At 41.5% G+C, this 21,986-nt stretch overlaps 1 protein-coding gene across 1 annotated transcript in view; it reads right to left on the bottom strand.

The window, feature by feature from the left end:
• DNAAF11 (dynein axonemal assembly factor 11) overlaps positions 1–21,986 on the bottom strand; it is a 75,911-nt gene that overhangs the window by 460 nt on the left and 53,465 nt on the right. The window contains exon 11 of the mRNA XM_007106424.3: positions 5,971–6,056. Coding sequence (XP_007106486.2) covers positions 5,971–6,056 — 86 coding nt within the window. The remainder of the gene's footprint in view (positions 1–5,970; positions 6,057–21,986) is intronic.

Here is a 21,986-nt window from a genome sequence, read left to right as displayed (position 1 = left end):
GCGTCCCCTGCATCGGCAGGCGGACTCTCAACCACTGCGCCACCAGGGAAGCCCTGAGATATCATTTTTAAGTAAGTTTCAAGTAGATTCAACTCATTCATTCATTTGTTCAGCAAATATTGGAAAGTACTACCCCTGGAGCATGGAGGCAAAAATAGGACCCCATCCCTGGTTTCAAGCAGCTTAGAGCCTAGTAGAAGCAAGAGTCGACGCTTGGAGGAATAAAGTGCAAAAGAGCGCCGCAGGGCCGTGCTAACGTGCAGGCAGGTGGAGGAGAGGGCGGCTGGGAGACTCTGCTTACCTAAGATTGCTCTGATGATTGAAATGATACCGCAGGCCATGCCCCAGAGCCAAGATCAATAATAGAAGCACACCAGGCAGTCCTCACTCCTGAATGGAGCTACTCAGGCTCCTGGACCCTGCTGCTTCAGACCACCCCGCCTGCACTACAAGTTCAGATGCGCGCCACGCTTAGCCCACAGCTTCCCCTCCCACAAGGACCCGCTCCTCCGACGGCACTCCGTCCTTCCAGCGAAAGCTGGAGTGAAACGGACCCAGGAAGCAGCTCTGCTGGCCACTGAGTCCCCTTATCACCGTCATAGAGGAAACTCTAGATGATACAGTCACAGGGCTGCTTTTCTGGCAATTTCCATTCCGTAGGCCTGGAGTTGGACCCAGTAATCTGTATTTATATAAAGTTCCCCCAGGGATATTGATGATTTAGAAATTATTTTGGAATCACCGCACCATTCATCCATTCAGTTATTCAACAGATATACCTTAAACGCCTACTGTATTCTAGTTGCTGTGCTAGACACCAGAAGTAGCATGGTCTGTGCAAACAGACAAGGTTCCTGGTAACATCTAGGAGTGCAGTGCTGTGCTCAATAGAAAAGTTATCATATCGTCATGTAATTGTCTCATGACCGACCTGTTCTCCCTATAAGACTGACATCTTTGAAGCAAAGGTGCTGTCTTTTTCATCTGGTATCTTTGGCGTATAGCTTTACCGAATAAATAGTTGTTGAATAAATGAAAAAAAGTTATTATTGTGGATTAACGAAATTAAATAAGAAATTATCTCTGACCTAAGCAATCTCACAGTCAGTCTAATCCAGGAGCTCCAAACTCAGGTCCTCAGACCAAACTCGTGCAGCAGACACAATCTGGTGGGGGAAGGAGGTCCGATTTTCTTTGGGAAGTGTAAACTCTGCTGTTCTTACAGCCCTCCCCCTCTTTCCTGTAATCTGTGCAGCCCCTGAAAGATTTGACTTTTTGATTCCTTAGTATTTTGACTAATACTCCTGGACATGCTGACGAAAAATACAAAGTACACAAAGACTATAAAAGGGCGTTTTCTGAAGTCCCAGACTGTACGCTACAAACAGTGTTGAGAAGTTACAGTTTTCAAAGACTCGCATTACAGTCACTATTAACTATAGTGTACTTTTTAATTAGTCTGTTCTTATTAAAAGACTATGATATCTATGGCTTAATTAAGTAAATATCTAAATTCATCTGTTATAATTATATTGTCCTTGACTTTGAGGAAAAGCAGCCCATCTCAATTGTAGGCATATCTCTTGGGTCATAATTTCTGGATCTCAGTAATAAAACTATGAGCTTAGCTAGTATGCATACAGTTACCTGCAGAGCCCCTGCTTCAGATGCTGTGAGGAATAGTTTGCCTGCAGGGCCTCAGTGACTCATGAATCTCTGGGCCTGAGGCACCTGAGGACCACACTCATTCCCAAAAGAGAGAGGAGAGGGGCTTTTCTCCCTGGCTGCTTCCCGTCCCTATGTCACAGGCCTAAAGTGACGGATGCCCATTGCTGGTTTTACCCGCCACCTGGCTGTCAGACCAGAACCTCTGGCGCCTAGTAAGAATAGCTGGAAGATGGAATGAATAACTTTATTTCCATGGAAGAAAGCAAGAAAAAAGAAAATGTCTAAAATCGGTAGGCAGTAGGCGTAAAATACGTCAGCGATTGACTCCTTCTATTAAAGAACGTAAAGAAATGATAATCTGTTGGGCTAGATTATTTGGACCAAAGACTCCTACTACCCACTAAAAACTTTACCGAGATCGTGAAAGATGTGGTAAGATAATTAGGATCCACAAGGTCAGAATTCAGTGAAAGGAGGAACCCAGAAAGGGGAATGGAGTCCTGAGACCACCTTTGCCCTGAGGGCCTTCGGTGAGCCCCTAAAGTCAGGCTTTGGTCTTGCTGGATGTACAGAGTCTGGGGACAGAGGGCCAGGCCCTGAGCATGCCAGGCGGGCAGTCCAACAGGATGCCCTCTCCCCAGTAAGGGTGCAGTCCCAAAGGGCTTCCCCCTCTTGTACGAGTGAATGAGAGGTAAACCTGCTCTGCCCGCCTCCCCAGGGGGCTGTGAGGGGAGGTGCCCCAGTGGGACAGAAGAGGGCTGAGTTGTCACCACAGGCTGGCACTTCCATGGGTTTATAGCAGCTAAAAAAACAACAACAAACCCTCAATCTTGAACTTAGGCTGAACTGGTTCTAAACTAGCAGTGTCTTTTAGGGTCTGCCCCAAAGCACACATCAATGCTCCCTGGCAGAGCACCTCCTGGACCTCTGAGAAGCCCCCAGCAAGGCAGCAGATCACAGGAAAAAGTAAACGAGCACTCAAGTAAACGGGTGCTCTGCATAAGAATCAGCAGAAGCAACGAGAACAGAAATAGAGACATAAAAATTTCAGATAGTGACTAGGAAAGCATGAATTATAAAACCACTACACTTACGTTTAGATAAAATGTTTCAGACTTGAGAGTAAAATGCTGAAAACTTTCCATCTGGAATTGGCAATAAGACAAAGATGCCTGCTATCACCCTCTTTTCAACATTGTACTGGATTTTTTCCCTATGCAATCATGCGCGAAAAAGAAAAGATACAGGCTTGGGAAGAAAGAAAGCCATCATTCTTTGCCATATATCATCAGGGAAATGGGAGTTAAAACAACAATGAGATACCACCACACACCTACTTAGAATGGTCCAAATCGGAACACTGACAGCACCAAACGCTGGCGAGGACGTGGAGCGACAGGAACCCTCATACATTACTGGGGGGGGACGCAAAGTGGCGCAGCCACTTCAGAGGACAGTTCGGCGGTTCCTTCGATAACTAAACATACTCTTAGCATACGATCCAGCAATTGTGCTTCTTGGCATTTACCCAAAGGAGTTGAAACTTTATGTCCACATAAAAACCTGCACAGGATGTTTATAGCAGCATTATTCATAATTGGCAAACAACTGGAGCAGCTAAGATGCCCTTCAGTAGGTGAACGGATAAATTAAACTGTGGTCCATCCAGACGACGGAATATTATTCAGCGTTAAAAAGAAATGAGCTAGCAAGCCATGAAAAGACATGGAGGAACCTTAAATGCATATAACTAAGGAAGAGAAGCCAATCTGAAAAGGCTACGTACTGCATAATTCCAATTACATAACACTTTGGAAAAGACAAAATTATGGTGACAGTAAAAAGACTAATAGTTGCCAGGGGCTGCGAGTGGGGAGAGCGGGACGGATAGGTGGAGCACAGAGGATTTTCAGGGCAGTGGAACTACTCTGTATGACACTCTAGTAGTGGATACATGTCATTATACATCTGCCCAAACCCACAGAATGCACAACACCAAGACTGAGCCCTAACGCAGATTATGGATTGGGGTGCTAACGATGCATGCATGCAGGTTCATCAGTTGTAACAAATGTTGCACTCTGACGCGGGATGTGGATAATGAAGGAGGCTGCGCCTGAGCTGGGGCAGGGAGTATACGGGAAATCTGTGCCTTCCACTTGATTTCGCTGTGAACCGAATAAGACTGCTCTAAAGAAGAAAGTCTAATTTTTCAAAAAGACACCATGAGGAGAGTAAGAAGGCAAGCCCAAGAATGGGCTACGTTTTATAGTTCTGGCTCCACCACTCACGTAACAACTTTGCGATCCTGGACAAATTGCTCAGTCTCTTTGAACCTCAGTGGGTACGAGGGTTTATACTGCAGTTATTTTGAAGAGTAAAGATAACGCATAGCATCATATAGCACAGGGTAGGCACTCAGTACTCAGTAAGTCCATTTTTGAGGAAGTTGTGTGTTTTCCTTCATCGTACAGTGTCACAGGACCACAAGAGTTCATTGGGTCAGCTACCTTCCCCCCAACATGACCCCGTCTGGTCCCAATGAACGTAACTCTCCTTCCCTTTATCTTCTCCCTCTATTCACTCTGTCTCCACAGCATGAGGAAAGGACCACTCGGGCTACGAGAGGGTTGAGGGGCCTCTCCCGACCTCCCTGCCCCCAGTGTACCGCTGCCTCTGTAGTCCTTTCCCCAAGCCAACAACCTGCCTGACCTCGTTCCCAGGTGCAGCATTTATAGGCGGCTGTTTGGTTAATGGGTTGCCCAGCCGGAAGCTGAGATAACGTGGGTAAGGAAGTTCGTCAATGATTAAGGAGCACCACAAACAACCTTCCCATCGATGGATTATGAACGGTCGTGAGGTGATCCTTTCTCAGTAATGAAAATGAAAAAGAAAGGCTTTGTGAAAATACTGCAGGAGGTCCTATCATGACGAATTGTGCCAGGATATCGCTAATCAAGTGAAATCACAGTAATGACGGTTTTCCTGGAGTCTTGAAAACCAGCTCCAAACGTTGGCAATGACCTGGTTTCCAATGCCTGCGATCCCTCATAAATTAGATTCAAACTCTTTACATGTGTGGATGCCGCTGGGGGCTAATTATGACCGTGAAGATTCATGGTGGTCCTGATACCCTTGACTCTCTGTAAATTACACATGTATCTGAAAAGGAAATCACTAAGCTGGGAAACATGAGAGTGGCTTTCCAAGGTTAAAAACAGCAATCCGCTTTGCAGAAGGAATTCAACTCCATACCTGTTGTTGAAACAAACCCCGTGTTTGAAAATCTCTACAACATTTGACAGCTGTCTTTGAATATATACGAATGCCTGACTGCTTGTATTATGCAAGACGTAAATATAGTTCTTGTTCAGGTATTTTTATAGTGATAATTCTAGCATACACATTTGTATCTCAAAGATAGTTTGCCTTGGTCCAAAATAGATTTTGCCATCTGGATGGTACGAGTCTGGAAATTATGGCAAGGAGAAGGAAGGTTGAAAGAGCTGGGATGTTCATTCTAAGGAAGAATTGAGAAACAATGAGAGCTTTGTCTGAAATACTCTAAGGATTGTCACTGCTTGTGGGAGGTGGGCTTTGTTCTGGGGTGTCTCTGAGGGCAGAGCTAGAACCTTCAGTTAGGAATCAAAGAGAAGCTTTCAGACACTGGGGGAATATTGAGAATGCCATGAATATTCTCTGGAGAGGGTGAGGATCCTGTTGAGAAGGAAGCTTAAGCCAAGGCTGGAAGGTGACCTATGACTGACAGGAGGGCACACACGGGGCCTCTTGGTCCTTGCAGCCCTGAGAGTTTTGGAATCTATGACATGACACCTGGGTCGTAAAAGGGAGGCGGTGTGAGCAGCGTTATGAACAGGGCTCAGCAGAGTCGCCCCAACAGGTCACAGCTACGTGACCTCCGGACATTCCAACCTCCTCCCTCCCTCATTTGCCTCGTCTGTAAACTGAGGGTAAAAATGGCGAGGATTAAATGCGTTACTGTGGGTAAAGCACCCGGAATGGCGCCCGATACAAAGCAAGTGCCCGGGAAATGTAGCTGTCGTTGGTGTGGATATTGCCACCTTTATTACCGTCACCAGAAGGTGGAACCTAAACATGCACAGATCTGTTTCTGAGCCCTACAAACCAAGAGTCTAAGTTTGGGGAATAAACATTAATGTTCACGGTATGACTCCTTTCTAAACTTCCAGTCACTGTACCTATTTGGAAGGTGCATTCGAGCCACCAAATGACAAGGAAGAGAACTCTAAGCAAAGTGAAGACGGGCTGAGGGGACGGCACCTTTTGTTTGTCTGCTCCCTGCTGCTGCCCGGCGTGCTTTTCACTGGCGTTGATGTTCCTTGACAGCCTGTGATTACTTCGCCCACCTAAAACAAAAACACAGTACGTAGTTAGTGATACATTCTCTCTGATACATCTTCAAAAATATACACTATATATTTTTTAAATGCTAAAACATTTTAATTTCCACTACATATTCCATGAAAGAGTCTGACTTTAAGCCCCTATATGGGGCATGAGAAAGCTCCAATAGTCCCCCTGTATCCATGGGGATGCGTTCTAAGACCCCCAGTGCATGCCTGAAACCACACATAGTACCAAACCCTGTATATAGTATGTTTTTTCCTTTACATACATACCTGTGATGAAGTTTAATTTATAAATTAGGCACAGTAAAATACTAAAAAGAATAACTAGTAATAGAACAATTTTAGCATATACCGTAATACATGTTACAAATTTGTTCAGATTTAATACCTTTTCCATCTTAATTAAGCACCTATCACTCACTGTGGCCATAATTTTTGTAATTTGAGGTACGGCAGCAAAACCAGCATGAATTTCTTTTTCCTTCCTCACGATTTCACGGGTAGAAGATTCGTTCATACCGCAGATCTTAGTAACCTCAGCATATGATTTTTTTTTCTTTCCTTATTAAGTCAGGAACTTTCACCTTTTCAATTAAAGGAAGCACTTTAAGGCTTCTCTTTCCTCCGTTTCAGTTACCCACGGTCAACAGTCTGAAAATATTAAATGGAAATTCCAGAAATAAACAATTCATATGTTTAAAACTGTGGGCCATTCTGAGCAGCAGGATGAACTCTTGCACCACCCTGCTCCGCCCTGCCCAGAATGTGCTGTGAATCATCCCTTTGTCCAGCGTATCCCACCAGTTCCTTAGTCACTTAGTAGCTGCCTTGGTTATCGGATCAACTGTGCTCGGGTTCAGGTAACCCTTCGTTTACATAATGGCCTCAAAGCGCAAGAGTAGTGATGCCATTGGTCAGAACCCCAGAAAGCCTAGCCCATTGTTTATCACATGTGTGCGTCAATCCACGGACGGTGACTTAGCAAATGAAGCAAGGCATCCTTGTCTGGGGGACTGTAGCATCAAATCTGGGGAGGTGAGTGTTCTTATTGCCCTTGATGGCAATGCGTCTCCTATGTGGTGGTACAAGCATCCGTTTTTTTAGAGAGTGCAGTTGTATATTTTTCCATCATATTTTATAAAAATTCAATCTGTGTGTGTATGTGCGATTTAGTTCAGTCCCTTCCCACAGACCTCATGGGAGGGCCTATGTGCAATGCAGCAAGGAAGGATCTGCTTAAACACCACCCTTTCAATTATGTATTGAACACTCGACTAGGGAAAATACCTTTAAGCATCACCAGTGGTTTGTGTGATGGCCAGACTTTTGCTGAGACTCCAGAAGAGAAAAAAACGACAACAACAAATGCCGCGTGTACCAAACGCAGGGAGTTTCAAGGCTGGAAGAGTTTGTTCAGAAACATTTTTTAAAAGGTATATTCTGCATAACAAAAACATGTAGAAGGAAACCACGGTGAAGAGCGAGCAATGGAAGCCACCAATGCAGTGTTCACTGGATAATTAGAGGAGGTGACTCATGGAAAGGATCGCTCAGTGAAGCATGTTTTTACCATCAGCAAATGAGGTTTGCTTTGGAGGCAGCTAATTCCAAAATGATGTATTTGCTATGTTTTAAAGTCTATTTCACGCCAATTTTACTGTTTTCCATTCATTTCTTGCTGGCCCATGATGTTACATTTTTGGAGGTTCATGTGCCAGGGTAGGAATGTTTACACTATTTAATTTAATTAATTGATTGATTTATGTTTACACTATTTTAAAGTGAAAACTTAACTTGTTTTTTTTTTTTTTTTCTTTTCTCTAATTGAACTAGTGTGATGGATACAAAAATTTCCCCCATGTTCCTGGCCTATCCATAAAGAAATGGAAATGCTTTTCAGTTTCTATCGAGGCCAGTTCTGGTTTATTAAGCCACATCAATGTCAAATATGAGGGCAAGGAAAGACAGAGTTGAGGAGACTAAACAGAGATGTCTTGCAATTGAGGGAGCGGAGAGTGGCTGTAGGCGCCGGGGTGATGAAAGCTGGCGCCTTCCTCCTGGGGTGTCTCGGGGGTGAGTGGGGCCAGCGGGACCTCCCTCCGAGAGGCATGGCGGCAGGGCGTCGGGGAGCAGTGCTGCCCAGGAGAATTTTCTGCAACGATGGAAACGTTTCGGGCTGTCCGACCCGGGGCCCCAGAGCAACTCGTAATGCTGTTGGCGTCACCGAGACGCTAAAGTTCTCATTTTACTTCATTCTTAGGTAACTTTCATTTCTACCGACCAAGCCAGGGACGTGGGAACGTGACCAGAGTGAGCCCCAAACCTAGGCGTGCGCCGCCCAACTCTGAGTCGGGAGTGAAGGTCATCCATCCATACCAGTTACCCCTAATTTATCCGAGGTCCTTGACCACGTGGCCTTTTCAGTGCTGGGACTCCCTGCTCTTTCCTTGACATGCCTGGGACCTGGAACTGAACGTGAGAACCCGGAGCCTGTGTTTCAATCTCTCTGATCAATGTGGGGTGTCGGCTGCTCCCTTAGCCCCACCCAGGACGACTTATCTAAAGGACCACGGGAGCCACAGAGCTTGGGCAGGCAGTGGCTGGGGCCTCGTCAGGCCAGCATCGCAGCTCAGCTTCTCTCCTTTCCCAGTCCTGCGTCCTCCCCCTCCCACACGTGTGGATCCCTAGGCTGCTCCCCAGCAAATGTTCTGCAAGCGCATCTCCATCCCAGGGTCTGCTTCCTGGGGAGCAGTGGCATCTGAGACCTTTTTTATTTTTAATATTTTAATTACGTTAATGAGACCAATGTCACTTAAAATTCACGAAGATGTCACCTTTAAGAAAAAAAGCTTTTGAGCCCAAAGCACAAGTTTGGTACTGCTTCATGCTATAAATGCGCTAATCAGAATGGGAGCACATGCATAATTAGAGTCTTACAACACCCCATCTCTCTAACACTGTTATTTGTCCCATAATAAGCTCAGACAAAGATTCTCTGTGTTTATGGAAATGCAAATAGAATCGCAAATTTGGAACTTTTCTTCACCAGGAATTTGCTATGTACCAGAATCTCAATGTGTTGCTTATTTTTAAAAGATATTTTCAGCTCATTTAGTTTCAAATGTTCTTTTAAGTTTAAAAGTTAGGGGGAATTAAGAAATCAGCAGTAAGAAAAGTATTAACACCAGCATTCATACTGACACCAAAATTCATCTTAACGATATTTAGTTGAATAGCAGGAAAAACTCTTCTGATAAGAGATCTAATTTTCCCAAGTAGAGGACCAAAGTTCAGAATTCCAAGGTACTGAAATTGTAACATGTGGTTTCCCTCTAGACCTGCAGCCCAGTGTGCTACTCTTCCTCTAGCAAACGATGCGCATTAACATCAAACTTCCTATTCATTTGTACGAAGGGTGCTTAGGGATGACTAATGGAAAAGGTGTAAGGGCCAAAATATGTTTAATAAATTAGACAAAGTGGAGCAAATGGTTTCCTGAATCCATAGAGGGAAATGTATCAACTACTTGAAAATTCAATTGTGGGATAGGCACAAAGGTACAAATTAACATTTTAATAATATTAGGCTATTTTAACGCATAGATTCATGCAGTTGAAAGTTGGGAGTGAACATGGAGGTAGGAACTGAGTCCCCTTTAGTTCAGAAAGCAAATGAACCTTCAAAGGCTTTCGTGACAGCTGGTTTTCCAGCTTTGGTTTAAATAGCACGGTGGGATGGAGTCCCTTTACCTCCCTGGGGTAGCAGCCTACACTGAGACCATCTACATTTACCTTAAGATGTACGTGGCTGCTTTACCAACCATAAAAGTTACCAATGCCAAGAAATCCAGACTACCTAGGTGAGCTGTGTCAAAATACAGTAAACAGACGTGAGGGAGACAGACCTACCTCCTAATCCTTATATTTAGGTTGAACCATAGAAATTACCAACATCTGACTATTTTTTATAGGTTTAAAAAAATTTTTTTTATAATTAATTTATTTTTATTATTTATTTTTTAATTTTTGGCTGCGTTGGGTCTCTGTTGCTGCGCGCGGACTTTCTCTAGTTGGGGCGAGCAGGGGATACTCTTCATCGAGGTGCGCGGGCTTCTCATTGCGGTGGCTTCTCTTGTTGCAGAGCACGGGCTCTAGGTGCGCGGGCTCAGTAGCTGTGGCTCGCGGGCTCTAGAGCGCAGGCTCAGTAGCTGTGGCTCATGGGCTTAGTTGCTCCGCGGCATGTGGGATCTTCCCAGACCAGGGCTCGAACCTGTGTCCCCTGCATTGGCAGGAGGATTCTTAACCACTGACCAGCAGGGAAGCCCCCTGACTATTTTTGACCTAGAAAACAGTGATTTTCTACGGTTTAGCTTAATAGTTATTTACATGAAGTTAAATAAGAATATGTAAACAATCCTCCCATTTCAGATGAAGACTTGCTAGTGGGAAGTTGCAAGAGTGAATGGACAAAGAAAATGGAATATAATGGAAGATATTTGTTACAAAAGAAAATGTAAACAACTGACCTTTTAACTTTTTCTTGTGAATTTCCCCTGGCTTCTTTTTTTTTTTTTTTTTCCAGCCGCTCCGCGGCACGTGGGATCTTCCTGGACCGGGGCGCGAACCCGTGTCCCCCGCATCGGCAGGCGGACTCTCAACCACTGCGCCACCAGGGAAGCCTCCCTGGCTTCTTAAATAATAGTATTCAGGAGAATGTGAAGTAAATTTCTCTTTCTCTTATATTTTCATTTTGTATCACAGTTTCAACAATTACCTTCATTCAATCTTCTCAAAGAAATATTTACTGAGTATCTATTATGCACCAAGCATAGCACTGAGCAATAGATATGGAAGGATAGATTTAAAAATTATCCCTGGGCTTCCCTGGTGGCACAGTGGTTAAGAGTCCGCCTGCCAGTGCAGGGGACACGGGTTCGTGCCCCGGTCCGGGAAGATCCCACGTGCCGCGGAGCGGCTGGGCCCGTGAGCCATGGCCGCTGAGGCTGCGCGTCCGGAGCCTGTGCCCCGCAACGGGAGAGGCCGCGACAGTGAGAGGCCCGCGCACCGCGATGAAGAGTGGCCCCGCTCCCCGCAACTGGAGAAAGCCCTCGCACAGAAACGAAGACACAATGCAGCCAAAAAAGAAATAAATAAATAAATAAATTTTAAAAAATAAAAATTATCCCTGATCATCTCATGAGGAATAAAGACACAAAAGCAATTAAAATACACTAAGAAAGTGCAATTGATAGAAATATGCACAGACTCTACAGAAGCCCAAGTGAGGGAGTCAGACTGGGCAGCGTGGGGAGCAGTGATCAAAGAAGACGTACTAAGGATGTGCTATTTGATGTGAATTTTAAAGAATAAGTGGGAATTTGCCAGAAGATGGAGATTATGAGATGAAGATTATATAAGGAATTAAGAACATATTCCAGAGAGAGAGAAAAGCATAAACAAAGACTGGAAGGTAAATGACCACATAAACGAGCACCGAATATTAGGCAGATAATAGCTAGAAATAAGGCTGAAGAACTAGGCAGAGGTCAGATCTTGGGAGACTTTAAGGTGTTTGGACTTTGCACAAGAGGTGATGGGGACTTTTGCAGTATTTTTTTTAAGTGACAGAGGTATTCATCTCAGCTGAAAGAGCAACATTCTAAACGCACTTCCTATTTTCATTAGCCAAAGTGCGTGATGTTAACAAAAATACCAAGTCCAGGGGAGTGACGGCTTTTGAAAATGTCTCTTTCCTCACTAGATAAAAATATAATTTTATCTCTTTTTCAACTATTACAGTCAAGTTCCGCCCCACCCCAACTCTACTCTGAAAATACTAATGACATACAATCCTGTTAGGAAACTGTCTAAATGTGTGTAATGGCCAGCAAACTGATTGTAAGAACACTCGTAAACTGTTGGCTAATTTAGCTGTTCTTTGGGGCTTTCATTCACCTACAGACTCCAGATATAGGCATATTTCTCTAGCTGCCCACTGGCTCTCATGAGGTAGGTTTTGGACTCTGCATTCAAGATCACCGAGTACCTATACATCCTCGTCAAAGGGGACATTTGCATGAAGCAAAATCCATTACCCACAGCTGCCCCAGAATGGAGGGACATGAATGTTAACATGAAAATTAAAGGGAGATTCTGCTTAAATAGATTCAAGATTTATGAATTGGCTTTTACCCTCTTCAGTCCAGGCCTCTTCAGTAGTTTAATGAGGGTGTGCCACGGTGTCCAAACTCACAACACAGGTTCTGAGCCTGTTTGTCGTCCTATCCATTTCTGGCCCTGCTCTGTTTGTTACAGGGAGATGCAACCCTGCAGGCTTCGTTATCCAGCTTCCCACGTCATCTGGCTTCCAGCTGGGCTTGGCCAATGGGAAGCACTGGAGGGAAGCAGGGGGACCAAGAAAGAGACTTTGGGTGCTTCTCCCATGATCTCTATTCACGTGAGCAACTTCTCCAGCAGCGGCAGAGTCTACACCCTGTGGCTGCCCAAGGCGCCTGCTGCAGGTCTGGCTTCTTCCAGGGGACCCTAGGGCATGGTTTCTGCCAACATCACCTCCTCCCTCTGTCCTGGGAGTGGTGGTGGCCTGTAATGTTACAAATTTCAAGGTGGTCTTACTCTCCCTTCTTTGGCATCTCAGATCTTCTGCTACCTATGCAGTACATTTCCTGAATTCCTCCTATAAATTCCCGCGTAAATTTCCTGTATACATAATTTTCAATACTTAAGTGTTTCCTGATTTTCCATAAGACACTTACTGATTTACTCCATGTTCTCAAACTGCGGGGTGCTTGTTAAAATACCCATTTCCACACCACCTAATTAGACTATGCAGATAGTGGCCTGGGAATCTAGTGTTTTGAACAAACTCTCTCCAGGTGATTCTTAGGATCAGGCAAGTTTTGAAAACAGTTTTAGCTGATCCCACGGCTTCTAGCCTTTCTGGATGCAATTCATGTATACAACCCACTTTTATGGGATGCCTATAACATCCCAGGAACTGGACCAGGAGCTATGATGCTATGGTGAACTAGAAAAGCATGGTCACTGCACTGATGAAACATCCTCCATCATCACTAAAATGATATACTTTGATCTATAGGTGAGAGATAATAATTGTATAATTACACACATTTAATGGACTGATTTTAGATATTTAGATGGTTTACAATGTCTCATAATTATACTATGGTGTCTACCTGTATACATAAATTGGTATCATATATCCATTTTATTAGGAGAGAGTAAAAAATTAGAATTATTAAGTCATAAAGTACTTTTTAAGCTTGATATATGTTGACAATTTTATTTTCGAAAAGATTAAATCATCCTCTATTTCCTCTAGCACTTTATGAGAGTACTGTTGAACCTTCACAGGCATGGAATTTTATTGATTGTTTTGCTAGAAAACTGGTAGCGGTTCTGGAAAGGGGAACCAAATAGTTGGGGAAGGGGGATGGAAAGGATGTTTCCTTTACTTGTAAACTTAATACTTTGGAATTTTGTCCTGTAAACACATTATCTACGTATTGTTAAATTATTTAAACAAGGAGGCCATGAGACTGAGGGAACTCTAATACCATAGACTTTTTTGTGCTTCTTTTGTAACTGTGATTTACCTCTTTTCTATTGGGGTTTGGTATTTTTCTGAAACACTTTCATGAATTTATATGTAATATTGATATTATATCTTCTTTGGTCTTTTGTGGTGTTTTTCCTCGGCAATGGGACATGTCAGCATTTGAAAAACTGTATATTGTCTTGTTTGTTAGTTTATTGTCTGTTTTCCTGCCACTAAAATGTAAACCCCAGGAGGAATTTCTGTGCTGGGTACATGACAGGCCCTCAACAATTATTTGCTCAATGAATGAATAAATGGATGAAGTATAAATGAACAATAAATGTTTATGAATGGTGGTTTTAGACATACAACTTTGGTTAAAGTAACCAAAACTATTGCTTTTCCTTGGTGATTTCTGCCATTGTTAGCCAATCTCTGCAGAGAATAAAAGTAAATATTTATCTTTATCTCCACTTACATATTTATTTTTATTGAAGTACAGTTGATTTATAATATTATATTAGTTTCAGGTATACAGCATACTTTTATTTCTTTTTTAAAATATTTAAAAATAATATTTAATTCTTTAATCCATATGAAATTTATTCTGGTATAAGGTGTGAAATAAGATGACAACCTGATATTTTCCTAATTAACCAATATCCCCCAATCTTATGTAAAAATTAATTTGAAATGGATCATAGACCTAAAGGTAAAAAAGCTAAAATGATAAAGCCCCTAGAATAAAACAAAAGAGAATATCTATGAAGCTAAAGATTTCATGGACATGAAATAGGAAGCAACAATCCAAATAGAAATAAAATAATTCATATTAGAATTAAATCTAAAAACTTCATCTTACTGAATTAAAAATAATAAGCAAGTGATTGGCTGGGAAAAATATCCAAAAACCACAAGCCGTGATAAGTAGTTTTGGGGTTTCATTCTTCAACTAATATTTATTTGGTACCCAGAAGACAGGTATTATTCCAAACACTGGATGCATCAAGGTCTCTACGATCATGAACCTTACTCTGAGATGGGGAAGACAAACCATACAAAACTGAACAAATCAGATCGTTTCTTACAGTGATAAATACTGTAATAACAATAAGCCAGGTAATATAACTGAGAAAGATGACTGACGGAGTGTAGCTGGCCACGTTAGCACTGATGATCAGGAAAAGTGCCTGTTTATAAAGGAGGCACTTTGTATCACCTATGTGATACAAAGGAGACAGGTGTGAAAAGAAAAAGGGGGCAGAGTGCACTTAGCAAGAAAAAAACAGCAAGTACAAAAGTTCTGTGGTGGGAAGTGAGGCTACTGTGCTCCAGGAAAGAAAAAAAAGCCGAGTCTCGGCCATAATGAGAAGAGGAAAGTAGAAGAAGAAGATGCTAGAAATGCAGGCAGATGCTAGCTCGTACGGAGCCTTCAGGGCCACAACAAGGAAATGTGAATATCACTCCAAGTGCAATGGGAAGCCATTGGTGGGCTTTAAGCAGAATAAAATGAACTGATTTATGTTTTTAAAATGTCACTTTGGCTTCCGCATGGAGAAAGAATCAACAGAATCAGGGAAAACAGGGAGAGGGCATCAGAGGTGGTCTGGTTGGGAGATGACACTGGCTTGGACAGGAGTGAAGAGGGAGATGGTGACAAGTGACTGGATTCAGGGTACATTTGGGCAGAAGCGCCAACAAGATGTAGGTTGTGAGCATCAGAGATATGTCAGGGATGCCTCCTACTCTTTGACTTGGCCAGCGGGGGAGATGATGATTTTCTGAGACAGGAAAGACTGTGAGGCAAAAAGATCTGCAGAAGGAAATCATGGGTTCACTTAACCACTTCAGATTAGTCATGCCGATTACAAATTGGTTTCTCAGTTGGCAGCTGCATGTAAAGCATCTTTGATTCTAAAGCCTGTATAGCTTGCTAATGTTTACATTTTTAACTTTCCAAGTAATACATATTTTTGGTTCCTTTTGTGGTTTAATCGCATTTTAGGACAGTATTTTGAATTTTCCAATTTTATTTGTTGGTTTACCCTATTTCATACACAATTTTATTTCTATTGGCTTGTAATTAAATGTAATTTCTATAATTTTTTCATTTGGAAATTAAAGTGAACTTTTCATAGAGTTTTGTCAATTATTATGAACTTTTAAAATGATCTTGATTATATTATTCAAATAATAAATGGTCCTACTTTTTGTTGATCATATCAAAGACAGAAATTGGTCATAAATCTTCCAGTAGAGCTGATTCTGTTGATTTTCCCTATGTTTACAAGAACTTATATTTTATACACTTAAATACTGTACATCTAATAAATACAAGGCAGTGGATCTTTATTTTATATTATTTTTTGTTACTATAGAATAATCCTGCTCCATTAAATGCTTTTGTGCTTTAAATTTTGTCATCTCTGATATTAATTTTGTCATAACTACTTTAATTTTACTTGCATTCATCTAATAGAGCTTTATGCATTCTTTTCTTTATACATTTCCTGTGTCTTTTAGATTCTTGTAAACTGTATAGCGTACCTGATTTAACATCAATTACTTTCCTACAGATTTTCTTTTTATGTTTCCTTTCTCATGCTTTTCAATTCCATGTAACTGTACTGACTTTCGTTTGCATTTATTTTCTGTAATACTTTGTAATTTACCTATTTTTATTTAATTCTACTCAATTTCCCTAAAAACATTTATATTCAATGTTAACATGAATAAAGCGTAATATATATATTTGGGGGTTGTGAAATAGAAAATATTTATAAGTTTGTTCTCCCCACTCACACTTTTCCAATTTTCATGTTTTAATCTAAGTTGTATAAATCACATTGTTTTCTTTTTGTACCACCTTCACTACTTCTTCCAAGGAAAATAATAACTTTTGGAATCTTTTCGAAATCTTATTCAAAATAATTAAAGCTATTTCTATAAGATTATAGACTTTTAGACTAATACTTTAGGAAGATGACAGTGTCTCAGTAGCCGAGGACTCGTGGGTGAGGGATGTAACGGGGACTGGGGAATGAGAAGCCCTCGTTAGGTCTTCAGTTCAAGGTGACATAGCAGGAAGATATCACAGCCTCAGTCCTAAGCTGCAAAAGGATATCCTTAGGGTGTCTAATTCAGTACACATCTTCCTTTTTTTTTGCATTTCCAAGACCCTACCATAGGTGTCCAGCACACAGTAGGTACTCATTAAAATACATGGAATATTTGAATGAGCGAACGAAGGAATGAATGGCAACAGATTAGAACTAAGAGGAAAGACCCCTGGAGATGCTTATTCCTGCCTATTCTGTCTACAAATGGGGAAGAGGCAGGAGTTTCGTGGGCTGCAGCTTCATGCATGCTGGGCCCTGTTGGTGCTGTGGGTCCAACTAGTGGAGGAGAGATTTAGGGAACCATAAAAATCCTAGCAGCTATGACTGTGACAGTAGTCTCTGAGTTGGTAACATAATTTCAAGTTTAAGCAGAAGAATGAGAAACTACTTAACAAGTGTCTGAGTCTGTCTGAAACTGGGACTTAGAAAATGTGGCAAAAGGGCAGGTCTGGGTTTGAGGTGGTGACAGTCAGTGGCTTCAACAAGAAGACAGGACCTATCATTTATTTTTCGCTTCCACAGTAATTTGCACAGTGCTTCATTCATACTAGGTACTTAATAAATCTTTCATAAATTGAATAAATATTTTAATTGATTAATTAATAATTCATTAATTGTCTAAAGTTTTTCAGAATTTTGCAGAAAGTTCTCCATTTCTGAGTTCTACCACCTTAGTTCCATGGTGTGGCAAGCCGAACATGCTAAATCATTCCCTCGTCTGATTAATAACTTTCATATAGTTTATTTATGGATGAGGCATGTTTTTCCTCCACCCTCATTTTGCTTAAGTATACACATTTAGTGTCTTCACCCATGCCTCATCAGTAATTTCTAAAAACATCTCCACTTTTCTTTCTTCGTAAAACTTCCAAACTGTCTAAGCCCATTAGATAGCAACCTGTCTTGACATAAGCCCGTTGTTTGACCTGGAGGGGAGGGGAGGTGTGTCGGTTACTGGCTGAACAGTGCCCTGCAGTGAGGCCCTGCCCCACAAATGACATAGACGACTGCCTGGCAATACTTAAGTCACCTTCAGAAGAACTGGGGCACTTGTAAATTATCCACCTTCTTACATATTTCTGGTGTTCATATTTATTAGTTAATTATCCATAATACTGGCGTTGAACAGTTAAATATGCAAAGCTCAGATTCCTGCAAAGGAATACTATTAATATAAAACTTTGGAATCAATCAAGACTTTTTTATTTCCCTCTGGCATTAGAGGAAGTTAGTATTTATACCCAAATTTACTGTTGACATTTTAACAACTTCATGATTTGTTAACTGTTCTGATTGACTTCACTAAGAAAGGCACATAATTCACTGAGCCTATTAAACAAAAATATTCCTTTAAAGAAAACAAGCTCTTTTTTTCCTCTTTAAAAAAGGTCATTAATCCACAATTAGAAAATATATAAATTATTTAAAAATCTTTGAACAGATAAAAATACCTGGATAAGTCAAACATTTTTGAAGTATATTCTATCTCAAATAAAGACATAATTGGTAGCAAAGAAAATTTAAATTTTTGAAAAATTGATCAGAAAAATAAGAAGGATAAGAATACTGGCTTTGATTCCAAAGATACCCAAGCTGTCTGAGGAAAAATTTTAAAGGTGCAATTACTGACATGTATATGTAAAATCAGTATTGACAGTTGCACAAGACAGCTTCATGGCTTTGAAATAAAAGGCAAAAAAAATCTAACTATCAAACGGTTCCTTCAAAATTCTTTTATACTTGTAAAGTGCAATCTTATTTGACAGCTCCCCATGGAGGATCATACACACACACAGCCTAAGATTGCAAATGATATTTTATTAGGTTAGGACAAACATCAAGAATGATAATGATGTTTTAAAGGAAAAGAAAATATCCTTTTAGAATCTTACTAGAGATAGTCTCAGTGGGAAATATCCTCCATGTACCTGAAAAAGTTCACGATTATTCTTGTTTGTTCTAGGCCAGCGATAGTTCAGAAGTGCTGGCGAGTTCACATCACCCCATTTCCCACACCCCGCAGCAGGGAACAGCCATCGACCAAATATTCTCAGCGGTTGGTTACTACTATCCCAGTTCCATCACCGCTGAGGTAGAATTATTCTGAAGCATGTGTTTTGCACTGTCTCCTAGAGCTTTCCCACTGGGGCTGCTGACACTTTGTCTTGACTGCCTTTCCTTCCCTACTCCATGACCAGCACCCCCATACTCCCCAAATAAACCACTGTACTCACCTCCCTATGGAAGCTTCTGCTTCTGGGAGGCTGCAAATTTAGGAAGTGTTTAACAGTTCAAATGTGAGTCTGCGTCTCACAATTTAGTCTCTGCAACAACCGTGGGACTCTCAAGTTTCCCTTGAGGAGGAAGAGTAGGAACATGGTATAACCAGGTTCCAAAATACCGACTAGGTTTCTACTGGAATCCCGCTCAAGTCTCTCTGAGCACCTCGTTTAATTTTCACGGTGGGCTGGGTACTTATTTGAAAAAAGATTCTCTACCTCCCTCTCTCTCTCTCTCTCTCTCTCTCCCTACCTATCTACCTACAATTTGAGTCCATGGATGATGTTAACTTCTAGATGTCTGGGTTTTGCCAGGCATGTGTAGATGGAACTCATTACCTTCACTCAGGTTCAAGGCCCACTATCAGGGCCATTTCGATAGCCATTTAGACAGGCTGTGAGGCTTTCTGAGGCCTGGCTGGCTTCTAATTCACCTTCCTCCTGGGTTACAGTCCTTCAGAGCCACATCCCAAAGTGTGGGTGGCTTACCATCCATGCTAGCCTCCGGACTTTGACTTTTTTCTTCTCACCCCTGTGTGGTCACTGAAAGCATGGTTTATCCTCTCAGCCATTCCTTCGGGATCAGTGGACAGTAATTCTCACGACCTCATCACTATCAAGATGCCTTTACAATACGTAGTCCACCTTCCTAAATTTTCTTTACTGAGGTGGTTGTTCCCAGTTACCTATTTGGCAACTAGGAGCTGCTGGAGCTCTAGAGATGTTATTTAAAGTCATGAGATTATGTAGGAAATGAGTATAAATGCAGAAGACAAGGGGGTCCTAGAAATGAATGACTGGACATGCCAACTTTCAGAGGCCTGGGTAGGAGAAGGAATCAGCAAAGAAGCATCCAGTGGCAGAGGGCATCCAGTGAGAGGGGGCATCTGACATAAGAAGAGAGTCAAATGAAAGCGGTGTGTCTAATGCCACGTGAACACGTGTTTAAAAATGGAGGGACTGATTAACGGTGTAAAAAGCTGCTGAAAGGTCAGAAAAGAAGAGGATGGGGGCTGACTGATGGATTTGGTAATGCAGAGAGAACCGGAGACCTCAAAAAGAGATGCTTCCGTGATGGGGAGCCTGGAGAAGAGGTGAGCACCGAATTGGAGTTGCTTTCAGAGATTATGAGAAAATAATTGGAACAGAAGATATAGATGTCTGCTTTAAGAGTTTCGCTGTGAAGCAGGTCAGAGCAGTAAGTAGAGGGGAATGTTTTTATTTTGAAGAAGGGAGATGTTACAGCATGTTTTCTAATGTAAGATGTATAGCGGAAAATTCAGTGAAGAAGTGGAGAGAAGAGAGAATTGTCAGAGGGGGAAAAATAGTCCTTCAAAGGCAAGGGGAAATAGGAGCCAACACACATCTGGAGAGTTTGGTTAGATCACAGACAGTTCATTCATAGAATCAGGACGGCCACAGAGGCTGAGCAAGGAAAGATGTGATGGTGACAGTATGTGGAGATGATCTTTTCATGCTCCTATTTTTTTTTCTATTTTCTTTTGACATTTTTTATTGGAGAGAATTTTGAGGCCAGGAGGATGTTTTTTGTTGCTGGTGGTGGTGATTTTTAATTTTAAATATTTCCTTTGTGGGTAACACCTCTTTGCACCTTTTGAAAAGTTATATTTATCCTTGTAATGGAGGAATTTTGACATTGGTCTGTTTTGGGTAATTTTACTTAGAACTCGTTAATTGCTTTTGATCTGAATATTCTAATTCTTATGCTTCTATTTTTTTTTTCTATTTTCTTTTGACATTTTTTATTGGAGAGAATTTTGAGGCCAGGAGGATGTTTTTTGTTGCTGGTGGTGGTGATTTTTAATTTTAAATATTTCCTTTGTGGGTAACACCTCTTTGCACCTTTTGAAAAGTTATAAGATATTTATCCTTGTAATGGAGGAATTCTGACATGTCCCCTGCATCGGCAGGCGGACTCTCAACCACTGCACCACCAGGGAAGCCCTAATTCTTATGTTTTTAAGCTCAAAAAAGTTATGACTTCTAAAATTGTTCTGATTTTGTTGGTGTGACCATAACTAATTCTTTGATTAGATTTTCATCTAAGTCCTCTATATTTATAATATCTTGCATAGTTTTTAGCTCTTGTCCTTTAGCTACATTTTAGAAGGGTCTTCAAGCTATTTTCCACATTTGCTTTATTTTCCATGTCATTCCTTCTATTTAATATCGCCATTGCAGACTTTAATTCTGCTATTTCAGTGCTAGTTTCCATTTTGCTCTTCCTTACCTCATTCAGCACCTGTTTATCTCTAACTATTGCCTTTGCCCTCATCTTGTTGCATTCTTACTTGTCTCCATTCTCTATCTTTTACACTTGCTATGTCCTCTTGGACCCTATTTAGAATTTGCCAAGTTTTCTAAAATTTCCCTTTGATTCCTGCCAAATATCATTTTCTTTTTCTTTTTTCTTTATTTTTTTATATTTTATTTTTTTAATTAACATCTTTATTGGAGTATAATTGCTTTACAATGTTGTGTTAGTTTCTGCTATATCACAAAGTGAAACAGCTATACCTATACATACATCCCCATATCTCCTTCCTCTTGCGTCTCCCTCCCACCCTCCCTATCCCACCCCTCTAGGCGGTCACAAAGCACCGAGCTGATCTCCCTGTGCTATGCGGCTGCTTCCCACTAGCTATCTCTTTTACATTTGGTAGTGTATATATGTCCATGCCACTCTCTCACTTCATCCCAGCTTACCGGTTCCCCTCCCCATGTCCTCACGTCCATTCCCTACATCTACGTCTTTATTCCTGTCCTACCCCTAGGTTCTTCATGACCTTTTTTCTTTTCTTAGATTCCATATATATGTGTTAGCATACGGTATTTGTTTTTCTCGTTCTGACTTACTTCACTCTGTATGACAGTCTCTAGGTCCATCCACCTCACTACAAATAACTCAATTTCGTTTCTTTTTATGGCTGAGT

Source organism: Physeter macrocephalus, chromosome 15 (assembly GCF_002837175.3).
Source record: "Physeter macrocephalus isolate SW-GA chromosome 15, ASM283717v5, whole genome shotgun sequence".
In the NCBI taxonomy this organism is placed as follows: domain Eukaryota; kingdom Metazoa; phylum Chordata; class Mammalia; order Artiodactyla; family Physeteridae; genus Physeter; species Physeter macrocephalus.
This window is presented reverse-complemented; position numbering and strand designations above follow the sequence as displayed.